This window comes from Netta rufina (genome assembly GCF_964035555.1).
Source record: "Netta rufina genome assembly, chromosome: 5".
In the NCBI taxonomy this organism is placed as follows: domain Eukaryota; kingdom Metazoa; phylum Chordata; class Aves; order Anseriformes; family Anatidae; genus Netta; species Netta rufina.
Genome location: NC_140128.1, coordinates 9,406,071 through 9,422,178, shown reverse-complemented (window position 1 = coordinate 9,422,178; position 16,108 = coordinate 9,406,071). Strand labels below are relative to the sequence as shown.

Genomic DNA, 16,108 nt, shown 5'->3' with positions numbered 1-16,108 from the left:
TTCTGAAGCATCATTAATAATATAAATAGAAGTAACCTATTTGAAAATAAGGCATCCAATCTGCTGAGAAATGGAAATGGCATTTCCTCCTGTCTTTCCTGTACCTGAAGTGGAACTTGTCTGCCTTTCCTTCTGGTTTTGTTGCTGTAGGAACATGACTTATTTATTCATCTTCCCCACACACAAACCAAGGACTGTTTGCAAGAAGCTCTTCCTGTTTCATTCCAGGGAAAGGCATTCATATTCCAGGATGTGTTCTGATCTTTTTTCATTTCTTTGAAATAACCCATTGTGTATCAGTATGCTGAGTTTATTAGAAAAGTGACTTCACTTTGATTGAAGTCACTTTGATCTCCCCAAACCTGCTTATGTCATGAGACCTGTCCCATTTAGACAAGGACTTGGGTTCATATTTCATATTACTAGAACTGCTGTCAGGATTTCCTGCATTAAATTTGCCTTTCTTTCCCAATATTTCCCAAATTTCCCTTTAGAGTAGTATTTTGGATAAAACAAAGTAATGCAGAACAAATCATATACTTGAAATGTTTTTTTTCATCCAAGTTTCTTGCAGGGCTGGCAGACAAAATACAAAAGGTGCATTTTTCCTTCTTGCTCCTGCCCATTTATTTCATCCCCTCCCTTCTTTCTTCATGTCCATTTAAAAATACCCCATTAAAAATGAAGTTTGTAATTTAAGGGAAGGGCATGCTGCGTCTGAGTTGTAATCTGCATTGCTGAATGCCGTAACTGTCATTCTTGCCCACGTTAGGTGGATTATTTGATGAGCAGAGGTGACTAGCACAATGCATAATGGGTCTTTGGCTGGTACTGCTCCCAGCACACCTTGCCCTAGGGCCCAGTGTCAGGGTATTAAATCAGGGTGGACTTGAAATGTGTGAAGTCATGTGTGACGGTGACAATATCAGTCAGGTGTGCTGACTAACTGGCACTGAGTCATGGGGTATTTCACTTCTGCTTGGAGGGCTCTGGTCAACACTTACTCCAACTGCACAGTTAGCCTGTAAAACAGCCAAATCTTAATTCTGAGAGCGGTGCTGAGTAGTATAGTCCAAACACCTTCCCTCAAGACAGAGCTATGTCAGGAGCAAGATGCATGTTTTCTACTTTTTACAATACTAAAATCTGGGCTGGGTTAGGTTGGGTTTGTTTGGTTGGTTTATTTCCTTGGAAAGATGCACTCTACTGAGCAGAATATCCAAAATCACTTGCTCACGCACATGTATATTCAAAACTGAAAGTATTCATGAGGTGTACTCTACTGCATTTATTCACCTGTCACATTTTTGGCTCCATACCCATTATGGTTGTATTTTCCCTAATGGAACCATATTTTGACGTATTTCTATGTACAAGTGATCCCACTATAGGATTCATACAGGGACCATTTTGGATTATAGATACCTAATACCAGATAGTAAATTCCCATTTCTTCAGAAGCTTAAAAAAGTAAACAAAACAGAAAACTGACATACTGATTAAATCTATGTGGTATTTTCAGTAAATTCTCACAATATGAGAGTTAATTTACTCAATAAGAAATAAGATAGAGACAAAAGCAGTACTGTTTCTATTAACTTTTTTTTTTGCTTGCTTAAGTTTTCTCTACCAAGTAATCTTGCTTATCCAATGAAGCCAACTTTCTCTGAAAGAATGAAAATCTGTCTGCATGGGCAAGGGCAGCCCTTGCTGGAGCCCGTTAGGTAATCTGCTGGAGGCGGGCTGCCAGCCGCTGCATCCCCAAACACCTCGCGTACAGGATGTTCCTGCTGGCCCGAGTAACCTCAGATAGGAGAGAAGGTTGTGGTACAGCCCAACTCGGTCTGGTTACCTGCCCAGTTCCATTGGCATAAGGAAGGGTTCCTTTTCATGAGAAAAAGATGATTGGTCCTATGGTTTTCATCGGAGTCGACACCTGTGAAAGTAAATTCTTCTCAAGAATATGATGTTCTATTCTGAGTTCAGAGAACAGGAAATAGCCATAAACTTTTTCAATGGTATAGGACAATACATTTCAAAGCAATTTGCTGCACTTTTTTATCATTATTTATTTATTTTTATCTTCAGGTGATTGTCTTTCTAACATACGTCTTTTGACAAGGTAGTTTGCTCTATTATCTCACAATGGTTTGTGCTTTGGGTGTTTCCTTTTTTTTTTTTTTTTTCCTCTTACTCATAAGAATGTGAAATGTATGCTTTGTTTACTAATGCTCAGCAGCATCTTAAACCAACTTTCATTAGAAGAAATTCAGGCCTGCTGTCCATGTATAAATTACATTGCTGTCCACTGGCAACCTTAAATTTGTTGAAAGTGCATTGATCTTAATTTCAGCTTCTTATCTACTGTTTCTTCTTATGACTTGAATATAAGAAGCTCTGGATTTTTGTAATATAAATTCTGATGTTTGCATAAGGAGACCTCACATTCACTCATTCAGATGCTTAGTGTGTTCCATAGGCTTACAGAAACTACTCCTTATTTTCTACTGGTAAATCTTGGATTTTACAGCAGATAAGCTTATAAGGAAGAGTGAGATAAAAGATAAATCCAACAAAAGGAAAACATTCAGGAAGTGAAATTGTGTGCAATTTAGATTTGCATTTCTCCAACAGTGTTTTAGAATTTATTTTATATTTGTGGGAGTTGAGGGACACTAGCCTTTTAAGAAGAAGAATACGCTAACAATTTTAGAGGCTGAGATTTCTGGATGAAGATGAATATATATTATTCTTACCTGCAGGGAAATTGCAGGATAGCTTAGAAGCAGTAGAAAATGAAATCTAAAGGGACATTAAGTAACATGTAGAAGAAGAAAAGTGAAAAGTCTGAAGTGATTTAAGCTTATGAAAATCTTAAAATAGAAAACATCAAATGGAAATTTGACCCAGGATACGAGGAGAATTCTGGAGCAATTTTTAGCCCGTCTGGACAGAGAGCAGCTCTTACTGTCTCTGAAGCAAGTGCTCTGGAGATGCTTGAAGTGATAGGCTGGAAAACAACAGTGAAAGAATGGGCCAAACATTGGTAGAAGAAACGTGTGAGTAGGCCTTCTTGCTGTAATGCTTGGCATTTAAGTTCTGCCATCAGTTATGTACTCTGGGCTTCTTTGGGGCAGAAGTTAAGGTAGCAATATTGCTTGTTCCTGATGTATTTGTTTTCTATTCAGGTTACACATTTGTTTGATAATGGAGGGACTGTCTTCTTTGCTATTTTCATGGCAATCTGGGGTAAGTAATTTTTGATTTATTCTTTTTTTTTTTAATCAAACTGACCCTTTTGGGGATTCCTGAGTTAAAGGAGATAATAGTTCATAATAAAACTTAAAGAATGATTTTGTCACACAAACATTTTTTCCTCTTTTCATCAACTTCAATTTCTCTGTACTCAACAGTACGTGAAAGTAATACCTTCTATACCTTTTGTTGTTAATGTAATGACTGTCCTTAGTATCTTAAATATCTTTAAGCTCAAATTTTATACTGTGCATGTTAGAAGTCTTTTACAGTGCCAAACATATAGGGTAATTTACTAGTCTGGAGTCAGTACAAAAATCAGAGTCTATAGAGAATTGTAGAATAAATGGGAATGCTTTGTAGGAGCTAATTAGAGGGAAATGAAGGCAAGATTTGATGATAAATGTTTACAGCAGGTTAACTACTTATATTCAAAATCTCTGTCTAAATATCTATTCAATATGTTCATTCTAACATCACATGGGGCATGAAGTAGGGTGCCAGGACAGATGTGGTGGTTCCAGCATGACATACTTGGAGGAATTAGCTTTCGATGAATATAATAATACTTTGCTGTTGAAAAGTAGGAAAGACTGGTATTAAAAGTAGGACATGATTTATTTTTACCAGTATAAATATTTGTCTGTGCAAACCCTGAGATAAAAACACGAGATCATATAAATACAACTGTCTGAATTGAGGCCAGTGTTTTACAGTTTTAAATAGTCAAATGGCACAAAACATCTTTATTTACATAGCATGTACAAGTAAGGATTAATGATTCTAACTTACAACAAAGGAGAAACATGTTACAAATTTTAGAGGCTGGCCTGGTAAAAATTAAAACCAGTATACAAGCAGTAGTAAAACATCAAAGCACAGCACAAGATAAGCATACACATTCAAACAAAAAATCATAATTTGATTGTTGAAAATCAACGCACTAACTGAAGGGCAAGCTTCAGTTGCTTGCCTTGATGATATTTCTTCATTGGCTCCTGATACTGCTGTGCAATTACTGATAAGTAATTATAATAATAATTACTAATTATTAACAATTACTAATTGTAATAATAATTACTAAGCCTTGCAATTACTAATAATTCATTTCATAAACTCCTAAAATACATTGCACTATAGGTGTTAAGGTTCATTATAATGTAGCTTACACTGGTAGCTTCTTAGCATCTCCTTGTCTCTATCTTTGAGTTCTCCAAAGAGAGAACTCTTCATTTTAAGCTGAGGCCAGGAGCATGAGGAATTTTCACATGTGATGCTGCTTATGGTTATCAGGAAAGATGGCATAATATGTGCTAATGAAACCAAAAGCTGAGCAGTACATTTTTGGTCATATCAAGCAGGTGTCTGTGTCTCAGTTTTTCAGTCTGTAACCAGCACGCTGGAAACAATGTTAGAAATCAGGTTCTGATTTAGATAGGAAACATGCAGTTTTCATGACTGACCACTGTAGGAATGGCAGCACTGCACTTAGACACTCAATTCTGTAATCTTTGAAATCATTTGAAACATTATTGCCATAATTTTACTTGTTAGCTGGACAAAAACAGCATGTTTTTTTTAGAATACCAATATGCATGTCAGACATAATTTCTTTTCTTTCATGTTGAGATAATTATTTCTTGTCTAACCCTTATAAAACTTCATGCATCGTTTCTACAGATCTAGCCTGCAATGCAAACAACAGATCAGTTTTACAGATGAATAGAAGTTGTCTTTCATTCTTCCCTTCAATAGTGTTTCTAACTGCATTGTCATAGTCAGAGGTGAAATTTAGTCCATTTTACTTGGTAATTCCATTTCCATTCTCCCCAGCAAACTTCAGCCTCTGACAAATGCCAATAAAACTAATTCTTTTTGTCTATTCTCTGAGAGAAGTACAAACATAAAGTGGGGGAAAAAAAAATGCCCTGAGTCATTAATCAGATTGGAATGATATTTGGAATACTTTCACCTTCAAGCAGTTAAACCAGAGGAGTGGGGAGAGAAGGAAGCAGGTTGTATTGATGCTGAAATATCATGCAATCCTAGTTGAATTTCATTCTGTTGTAGTGCCTGCATATTTGGCTAACGTTACACAAGGGAGAATTTTACCTGTGTGCTATTTCCCTGGGTTATTCCTGAGAAAGCAAGTCTAAAATCTTCCCAGGAAAACTTCATCAATCATCTAATTACAAAGCAGAAGAGAGCTGCCTGCCTATTAAGTGTCAACATATCTCATGGTAACAACTGGGAATATAACCCAAAGCAAACATTACGGTTCAGGATGGGATGGTGTCATATCAGCCATAGGAATGTCATCAGCTGGGCACCCTGCGTTGTCTCCCTCTGCTTTGTCTGCTGTGCTGGTTTGGTCCCCAGGTGAACTTCCAAAGCTTGTATCATATGGTCCAAGTGAGTTGTCTAAGTGGAGAACTGTAAGCGTAATGTGATTATGGTTTATATATTGCTTGAAAGATTCTTATGCCCATCACGGTTCAGTTCATCAGTCTATCACAGCTAAATCCAGTTAACTTCTTTACTACATATTATGGTATGAGTAAGGAGAAGGTGAAGGCCCTGACACAAAATCTGAGGATAAAATGTCTCCCCAGGAAAAACCACTGAGCACTACGTGGGTGGTCAACTTGAAAAGCTAGTTCCTAATCTGACTTTCTGCTCCTAATTAGGGTTAAGTTTAGTATTATGTATAGGGCTGCTTGGAAACAGAAGAAAGCACAGAGTTGTGTTGTGTGTGGGGTTGCGTAAAGGCTCCCAAAGGGAGTTCAGGTCCACCCAAAGGCTTCCATTGGGAGCACTTTTTGATGGGCGAATCTGGCGACATGTATGTGTTTTTTAGGGTCCTAATTAGGGTTAGGTTTAGTATTGTGTTTAGAGTTGTTTGGAATGAGAGAAAGCGCTTACTTTCTCTTTGTTAAAGTAATTTACAAGGAGTTATTGGGAAGGAAGAGGGTGGCAGAGAGTTAAGGGGAAAGATGTTTGTTTCAATTTAAAAAAAAAAAAAAAAAAAGGTACTGTCAGTTAAAAAAACATTTGACTGGAGTCGATTATACAATGCTTAATAATTCAGTAAGACCAAATCATTTAAATGACTCCGTACAGAAATTTAAATGTTCTTCGGCAAAACTCTTGTGCTATTTCTTACCTGGGTCATTTCTTGTATCATCATAAAGCCGTCTGTGGGAAAATGATTCAGATCTTTTCTTACCACATATAAAATATCCAATCAGACCGATTAATATAGATCCCAAAATGGCTCCTACTATGACACCAAATATTACTCCTCCTTTGTTGGTTTTCCCTAGGAGATAAAGAAAGGAAGAGATAGTTTAATGAGAACAATAAACTGTAAAATCAGATAATTCACTCACACTTTATAGCAGTGGTAAGAAATCTCTAAGGATCTGAAACGCTTTGCAGATTATGACTAAAGCAAACTCTCTGCTGAAATTATCTGCCTTGTAAAGGAAAACAGACATCTGCCTCATTTTGAAGGGAGTAACCAGGAATGGAAGGGGAAAAAAAAGACCAAATGAGTTTGAGTCAAATAACAAGTTTAACTGCAGAATCACTCTCCTTTCATTTAATGAAATAAGCAACAATCACTTTCTGAATGCAATTACTTGTAAGAATGTAAACCAGCAGTTAAAATAGCAGCCTCTGAATCTCAAGTGACTAAATTTTAGAGTACCAGTTTTTAAGTATCCAAGGTAAGATATCCAGTAATGCTTTCTATACCTGTTCAGTTAGCAGAATAACTGCATTCCTCAAGATTTTCCTCAGATTTCATAAAACTTTTCTTCAAGGTATTCTGTTTTTATTGAAATTGAACTGACTCTCCCACCCCACTTCCTTTCCACTCATGTTATCTAAATATAGGGAACATTGTAGTTGTTAGGACTATGATAAGATATGAACTATGATAGGAAATGTGAAAGCATGGTACTTCAGTTCTTAGTACAAACCGTACTCTACTAGATATCATGGAAAAGCCTTTCAGTCCTGTGTGAAAAGCCTTGAAAGCTAATTCAGGGCAAAAATTACTGCATCTTGTAATCTCTTCTTTTCCTGAAGACTTAATTCAGAACAGCAGGATAGAAAAGTGTGATGACAGTTTTATGTTCCATTGTTTTCCTACACATACTCAATTAAATGAAAAATGAGTAATTCCTTTGGAAGTATTTATAAGAAGTCATCTTTGGTCACAAAAGTTTCTGAACTTCTGTAAGTTGATATATTATGCATTTATAATGTTATTTCTATGCATCTGCTTTTTAGGTCCACTACTGTAGGTCCAGATAAATGAGCAGTGTCTGTCATTAGGTTTCTTCACTCTTGGAATTGTAAAACAAACAAGCAAACATCAAATACATATTTTTTTAAAGTCATTAAATCACTTTTTATTCTGTCCTCCACACAGATGATCTCAAGAGATGTTGAAAAGCGTATTGCAGGATTGTATGCAACTGTGATTTTATGCTTAAATAATCAAAATGTAAAAAGAGTCAGCTGATTTATAGCTGAATGTGAGAAAACTCCCAAAATACGAGTTTCTGTTTTGTTTTGGGTGACTTTTAGTCTGGACTAGTTCACCTATTAATTCACACAGCTTGTGTAGCATCCTGTTCAATTTAAAAAAAAAAAAAAAAAAAAGAAAAATTGATTTCAGAATTATTAGTTTATTAAGCCGCTTTAGTTAGGTGTTTACCTTCATTGGTACCTTCTGGATTAGACGATGTAGTAGAAGTGTAGAATTCAGCTGAATTCATAGTAGAATTCAGCTCTGTAGTATGCTGACTGGTGTTGAAGTTCGTTGTTGGACTGTCCTGCTTCACCGTGGGGGATGTCAGAGCAATACTTGTGGGAAATGTGGTGGGATTGATCGAAGAGTTGTAACCGGGGAGTGCTGCAGCCGAATGGGTACCCTTAGTGACTGTGGAGTTGGTTGGTGTCACTGTGGATGGTAGACCAGTAGAATTAGCTGCAGAATTTGTGGTGACTCTAGAAAAGTCACCTGGTATTGTAAACGTTGCTGAAGATGTTGAGTTTCCTTTGAAGTTTGTGGCAGAGTTATTTATTCCATCGTTTGATACCATAGTGAATGCTGAAGATAAATTGGTAGCTACGGTAGTGGACATCAGAGGTGTGCTGGCTGTTTGACTGCTCATCTCTGTTTCTGTCGTTACATTTGCAGTGGCATTTGTTGGTGCAGCATAACTGAAAACAAAAGGTTTTATGGCCAACAGAAAAATAAAAGTGATTCCATAGGAGGGCTGCATAGTATTGACGTGAAAACTTGATTTGTTATATAGAGAACCTGCAAGAAAAGAAATTGTGTTGTTGTTTATTATTATTATTATTCTGAGAAACAGAACTACTTGGTAAAGACATGCATAAGCTTGTTTAAAAATAAAAATAAAGCCTCTTATACTGTAGAAACCTCAGTAGTTCACCACATGTTGATGCTGAAAACTTTACATTGAGTATTAACGAACTTAATATTGACCCAAAACTATATTGATTATCAACCAAAGCTTTTTACACAAAAAACTTTCATGCTTCTATAAACAAGCTTCATACTAAGACAGGAATAATCCAAAGCCACTTTGTATACAAAGTAGTACTGATATATATATTTGGGTGGCATGTTCAAGGCAATGTTTTGGTCAGGCAGAAACTCTAAGAGGATACTAAAGAGTTATGCTCCATTGCAAAGACATAAAATTGTTACAATTAGCCCTGAAAATTGATGGGTAAGGTTTTGTGACTCTGGGCAGTGAGTGTCATGTGAATGCTGCCAGGAGCAAACGGAAAGCTAATTCAGTCCAGGAATTATGGATGATGCTGAATCTGTGAAATTGAAGCTTCTTTTCCTATAGAAAACTGGAAGCTTCATATTATACATTATCTTTTTCAAATATATTGAGAACAATGAGGGATATTCATCTTGAAGTCCCTTCATCATAGCAGATATCCTGTTCAGTGTATCAGGGATTTGGGGGGTGGATGGGGTGCAGTTTTGTGTTTGAGACAGGTTGAGATCATGCTGTTCTTGACTGCCATACATAACCTATTACGTGACAGCACAGTAAAAACTATAGATAAGTTGTATCTTCAGCTTTGTTAATTAACTAGGTGTCCGTGTATGTGGGTACTTTACCATCTGAAGAAAGGAGATGTACACCTGGGAAAAGTAGCTTTATTTCTTTTGTATTCAGCCTCCCTTCCTACTGTCTTGTACTTTTTCCTGTCTTTTTTATTATTATTATTTATTTAATTATGCATTTTCACCAGGTTAGCTTGTTTTTATGTTACGTGGTTAGGGCAATGGAAAGTAACAGTAAGTAGCAGTCAGCCGTGGATAATGCTATATCAATGGGTAGATGGTAATTACTTATCATGTCAATGTATCTCAGTTTGTCTCTGTTCTTATTTCTTTTGTGCTCTATTAAATGCTTTCTGAGTTTTGTGGTGAAAGTGGTACCATTAATTACTTGAAATGCATGTGCATCTATAAAATGTCGCTTAATCTGAGTATTAACATTTTGATCCTCTTCTCAAAACTCCTTGTTTCTTAAGTTAAGGTCTCTTAAATGGCAGGGAGGATCTATGCTCATTAAACATATGCAATTTATTTAGCAAAAAATGAGAAAAAATGAAACTTCGGTTTCAGTTAAACTCAGGATAACCACTCTGACCCCAAATGAGCTAACCAAAGAAAACCCCTCTGAAGTTCAATAATGAGCCCCAGTTATATTTACAATTTGAGTGATAGGCTGTCAGCTGGCTATTAAATGCTGTGCAATCTGAATCAGATTTTTATTTGGTAATACTAATAATAGCTACAAAACAGTGAAAAAAATTGCCAATATTTAAAAGTTCTCAAACATTCTTTCATTTTGACAGTACTCTTGTTTTAAGTCAGTGACATGATCTTTCCTTCCTTGTATTAACAGTCGTATGCAGCAGCAAAGTGAATTTTGTCATACCTTGTTATCCCTTTGCTGTAACTTAGCTATGTAGGGGAATTGCACTCAATTGACTCTAGCTGCAGTTTTCATTTGTAGAACAGTGTACAAAGGAGTCAACATCCTTGCTGAACAAATTATTAGTATTTTTTTGTGATCATCTTTTTCTTCGGTAATTCTGCTTATGGGGGACCAAAACGGTGAAACCTCCTTACTTTGAATATTGTATATCGTATCTCTAAGGCTGTAATGAATTGTGCTTCCTGGAAACCCTTTGGCTTGTAGTAATTAATTCTTCTTTTCTGAGTATAATGTTAATGTTCATAAAGTTTAGACAAACCCCAAAGTTCCCTGAAGATGCTCATCCACCTTGGAGCTTAATATGCGAATAGCACTATTCCAAAAACAGAGCAGTACTGTAGACTAGTCAAAACTTGCAGAAGAGCCCAAACCTTAAGTTACCTCATCAAGTAAGTGTTTAAGGAAACTATGAATAGATAGTTATAGATAGTTAGGGTTTTTTTTGTTTGTTTGTTTGTTTTTTTTAGGAAAAAAAAAGTCTCTCCTTTTTGATTTACTGGTGCTCACGTTAATCAGTACCAATTCAGCTGAAATCAATGCAGATATTTATTTATTTATTTTTAGCAGGATGAATGACTTTTTTACATGAGACAGTCACCACTGTGTTTCTTTACTGGATTTTTCACTCTTCACATGTTGCTTTGCTGCTAGAGTCAATTTGAAGTTATTAGTATATGTGCATGCACACCTATGCTCTGGAGGAAGCCCTGGTCCCCTTCAAGTCAAGTTTCCTTGTGACTCCCCTGGGGTTACGCACTTCACCGTGAAGGTTACGTTGATATTGTATCTGGCTTTTTCTCCTGAAATAGGTCAGATTTCTACTGAATATTTCTTCCACACATTGAAAAATATATCTTAATGCTTATGTGGTTATTTTCTGTATATATTCACTGGTATTGTAAGTATTTAAAAATAGATTTTTGGCATAAGTAAAATCGCAACATGTATTTTATGAATACGACAACCCAGCACCTAACAGTGGTAGGTGTAAAGTGTGCAAAAACTCAGCAACTATTGAGAAAATAATCACTTAAACTTCTTACGGGTAAGCAATATAATCTTTAGAATTATAAATTCAGAGTATCTTTTTTTGCATGTCAGTAAACTGAGCCTTGTACTTTTTTCCTCCCTTACAGTAGGGGTTAGTAAGTACTATAATTTATGTAGTAAACAATAACATGATGAGCAAATTATTAATGGGTACTTCTTTGTTTCTTGTGGTCTGGAGTAGAGCGTTCGGATTTGCAGAGCTTGTACATGTACTGTGCTTTTTAAGGTTCACAAAAGCAGATTTTTACCTTTACTTAAAAAAAAAAAAAAAAAAGATGGAACAAATATAAAGCTAAATATTAAGTTTCTCTTCTAGAGTTCATCTTATAGATGGTGTCAGAAATGTGTTGGATAATTGTTCCAGCGTCTCTGCTCTGAAATCGATTGCTTTCCAAGGATTAGATATTTCTAAATTTATTAAGCAATGAATATTTTTCAAGCTTAAATGTATCTAAGTATTGAACTCAAAAAATAATTTATAACTATTTAGTAAATTATAAAATGGAGTATAAATACTGTATTCTACAATTTGGTTAACTTTTCTCTTCTGTTAATAGCTAGCAACCTGACATAATATATATGTACTAGCAGAGCTGCTTAAGTGTGCATTGTCACTAAAAAGCACGAATAGACCAGCAGTACCTTTCCTTACAAAAATTTGGTCTAAGTTAGCATGCACGGAATACTTCCTCCCCCCCCCCCAATTTAAAATGGACTCTGAACTGACTCAGAAGTACGCTCCACATAGAATATGGCTGCAGCAGTACCTAGTGCCTTCCTGACCACTATATAAAATAGTACTGTAGTTATTAATCCGATTCACTACTAATAAGCTTTAAAAACACGCCTTAGACTTACCTTTGAGCTCTCTAAGATATGCAAGTCCCTGTTGAAATACTGCTGTGGCACAGAGTGCAGTTGGTCTGGTGGGAACACTGGAGTGCAGGTGCTGTCCATGTGACAGTGTCGCACTTGTCAGGAATGCACAGTACAGGTAAAGTTAGGTGGGGCAGTGCTTTTCTGAACACAACAGAGCATTTGGGAACCAGACTGAACAACTTCCCCGTTGTCATGTCTGAGCTCTATCATTACAGAGTTCACAGAAATTGCAGTATTCATGGTAAAGTGGGTAGGCAGTACTTGTTGCTTAATCCTTTGGAAGCCTTTTGAACCCTTTCAGAAGGGCGACTACTTTTTTGTAAACTGTATTGTTCCATGTACTATACAAATAATAATTTAACAAAAAATAACTTATTATCACAGGGTTTCCTACTGTACACTCTGTGAGAGGAAAACTGAAAAAAGAGGCTTCTACAAAATAAAGCAGAAAATTAAGAAAAGTATGCTGTTAGAAAGTTGTGTCTATGTTAACTTATGTACTGATTTAGCTTATCATTTTTTTTATTCTTTTGCTCGTTGTGTGTATTTGTTCTAGACTGGTATGTGGTGTAGAATGACTCAGAAGTGTTTTCAGTATTGCGTTACTGCTTGAGTGGAATGCCGTGATGCTGTTATCTGTATCCACTTTAAATTTTTAAAGAATCAAGTGCAAATGCAGTTTCATAACTTGTCATCAAGATATGAGGATATGGCATATAAAGGAGATATTTATATAGAACGACGAATGGCATTTTCATTAAATACTGCAGTGGACAAGCGGAAGGATTTCTGTGAATGGATCAAGATCTACCCTTTAAATTAATTGTCCTGCACAAGGTGGTGGTCTGTTAAGAGGAGGGAGCACAGGATCTGATCCTATGAGTTTGGTTTTCTTTGGATTCTAGCATTCCCATAAAGGAGATTTTCTTCAGTGTGTATCAACAAGCTTCAAATTTAAATTTCTTGCTTGTCTGGGTGAATTTGCATCTAACAGATTGATCAGGATATGTGAAAACAAACACCACAGATTTCTGCCCAAATTTGTATCTTATACAGCATTAACCAAATGACAAGTGGTATTATTAGGGTCAACAGTATGCTTCCCACTAGCACAAACATTAATATTTTCATAGGCACATGGTTTTTGAAAGTAGCAAGACCTTAAACAGCATTAAAAGGGCTCAGGTTCTGTTGAAATGTTACAGTTGTGTGAAAGTCTCTAGTACTGCCCTTGGTTTCAGCACTGGGCGTGTTAGGGTGCGCTCTCTCTCTTATTTGTTGACAGTTCAGTTCACCTCTTATGAAAAGTAAAAATTGTTTGCTTGAGTGACTTAAAGAATAATGGGGAGGTGCTCTGTTTGTGACTCAGTTCTTGGCTAAGTGTCCTATACCTGCAGTGCGGTGCCAAGATGCTGGCCTTCCCTCTCTTCCTGGAAGACGAGATCTCCTGCAGTGAGCACAAGTGTTAACAGATGCAGAGCTGTGGCCATCTGCAGACAGGGTGGTTTGGGGTACTCCAGGCATGGGAGATGAGACTAGGCTGTCATTCAGCTGTAACCTGCATCTATGAGGTAGCAGATTCAATTCTGAAGAGTGTGTCTGCATGGTACCAAGTTTGTAGGACTGCTTTTGTTGCACAGATCTGCTGTCAAGGAGCCCTTCTGATGAAAACTGAATGAGGAGTGGGGCCGAATTTTCAGAAAGGACCTGCGTGGCCATGGGCAAGCTCTGTAGAGAGGCAGTGGAGATGGTTCCCTTACTCATTACTAAAAATCCTCTTTGCAATGAATTTTTTTTTTCCTTAGGGAAACAAGCACACCATTCATCCTGACACAGTGACTCTTAGAAAAAAAAAATCAGAGACATATTCACGTAGTAGTCTTGGGTTCTCCAGATTTTGTTTTGTTTTATTTCTCCACTATCTTATTCCCATTAATATCATTTAACAGCAACCGTTTGTCTTTTCTTGTTCTTGGCAATGTCAATTTTTTGTTACACTTAAGATTGTATCAAAGCACAACCACAATCTTTCCTGCCTTTCTTAACCAGCAAACATCATCCTTTGTCTACTGGAAGATTACGAACTGAGTAAAGCACATGCCTAGAGGTTTTAGTTCAGTACAAGTACTGGTGGTGTACGGGCAGTAAACATAAGGTAATTGAAATAAGAATTGAGAGAAAGTTTTACAAGTGCACAACTGACAGAACTGCAAACTGTATTGCAGAGCCCTGAGTGCGCCTAAAAAGTAATAATAATAAAAAAAAAAAAAAAAAAAAAAAAAAAGGAAACACACATCACATATTCCAAGATTAAAATTTCAGAATTACAATAGGAGCTGTAAAATGGGAAGCAGTGTGTCTTGGGGAAAGCAGGAGAGGCACCAGAGAATGCGTTCTTTAGGGAAGTAGAAGCTCGCATATGATCTTCTAAATTGCCCATTACCCGGAAATGTCAAACAGCCAGATTAGGCAGAAAGAAGCTCTGCCCTGTCAACGCCTTGTTAGATCAAGAATGTTCTTGTCTTGCTGTTGAGATGGTTGGATTAGTCATCTGTTGTATGTCTCGTTTGTCTACTGAAGAAATGGATAAAAGTCAAGGCTTGGCATTTCCGAGCTGCGAGCTCAGGGGAAGGGATGAGTCAGTAAGAAGTGCCTAGCAACTGGGGACTGGAAGGGCTCGATTGCAAGGAGGTCTGACAAGGTGACGTTAGCAGGGTAATAGAGCGAAATAAAGGCAAGCCAGGAAACATACACACTTCCTCTAGAACTGGACAGTTGCTTGGTTTTGGTTTCTCTGTCTCTAAATGGGCTACTTCTTTAACTTCTATTACCTTTGGTTGTAACTAAGTGAACAACTTAATTTGTGCAATTACAAACATATCTATTCTGGCAGAAGACTAATGGATATCTTGGGAATGCTTCTTAGAGCAGGCTGACAAATAGAGGACCATCTAACACTGTTTAGCAGAACGTGTTGGTCTTTTTCAGTCACATAGAAAATCATTGTTTGTTTTCTGTATGCCATAGGCTTACATTGCTCCTGAGTCCTCATAGAGTGCATGCAGGGAAAGGATTTTTTGTGCACAGCTGTGGGTTTCGTAACATTTCTGAGTCTCACACTGTACTTGTTGTGATAGCATTTCCAAGGACAGTGAAAAAAGGCTATTTTAACCATAGATTATTGAAGAATTGTGCTGCTTAATTAAAAAAATCGTAGAATGGCTTGGGTTGGAAGAAGGGACCTTAACGACCATCTGGTTCCAACCTCCCTACCACAGACAGGGATAACTCCCACCAGACCAGGTTGCCCAGGTCCCCATCCAACCTGGCCTTGAACACCTCCATGGATGGGGCATCCACAGCTCCTTTAGGCAACCTCTTCCAGGGCCTCTCACTGAGTAAGAATTTCCTCCAAACTTCTAATCTAAATCTCCGCTTTTATAGTTTAAAATCATTCTCCCTTGTCCTATCACCATCTGCCTGCATAAAAAGCCCTTCTCAGGAAGGGCAAGCCCACATTTTATAAGGAATCCCACCAAATCAAGGTGTCTTACCCTTTTTAGCTCTTGTTCTCGTAGTATTTTTATGGTAAGGAATAGGCAACCTCAGTGGCAAACTGCATTGTTTGGGAAACTTAGAGTTATTTATTGGTTGTAATTATTTTGATAGAAACTACCAAAACCAATAAGTACATGAAGGATATATTTATGATCTTATGGAGATAAAAATATTTATTTAAAGAAATATCTTAAAGCTACACCAATACAAAGCTGGTATAATTGTGAAAGAAGCATCATTGTCCTTACTCAGAACAAATAAATCAAGATGAAAATCTAGCTCTGCTTTAATAGATACCA

At 36.9% G+C, this 16,108-nt stretch overlaps 2 protein-coding genes across 3 annotated transcripts in view; one reads left to right on the top strand and one right to left on the bottom strand.

Annotated features, from left to right (window-relative positions):
* ANO3 (anoctamin 3) overlaps window positions 1–16,108 on the top strand; it is a gene marked incomplete at its 5' end in the record, with an annotated part of 201,747 nt that overhangs the window by 171,273 nt on the left and 14,366 nt on the right. For both annotated transcript variants that reach the window (XM_084288567.1, XM_084288568.1), the window contains one exon: window positions 3,189–3,249. In XM_084288567.1, coding sequence (XP_084144693.1) covers window positions 3,189–3,249 — 61 coding nt within the window. The remainder of the gene's footprint in view (window positions 1–3,188; window positions 3,250–16,108) is intronic.
* On the bottom strand, window positions 5,528–14,691 carry MUC15 (mucin 15, cell surface associated; the record flags this gene model as incomplete). Its single annotated transcript, XM_084288255.1, has 4 exons — window positions 5,528–5,688; window positions 6,419–6,574; window positions 7,982–8,490; window positions 14,546–14,691. The coding sequence occupies 4 exons, from the start codon at window positions 14,689–14,691 to the stop codon at window positions 5,528–5,530; spliced, it is 972 nt and encodes a 323-aa protein (XP_084144381.1).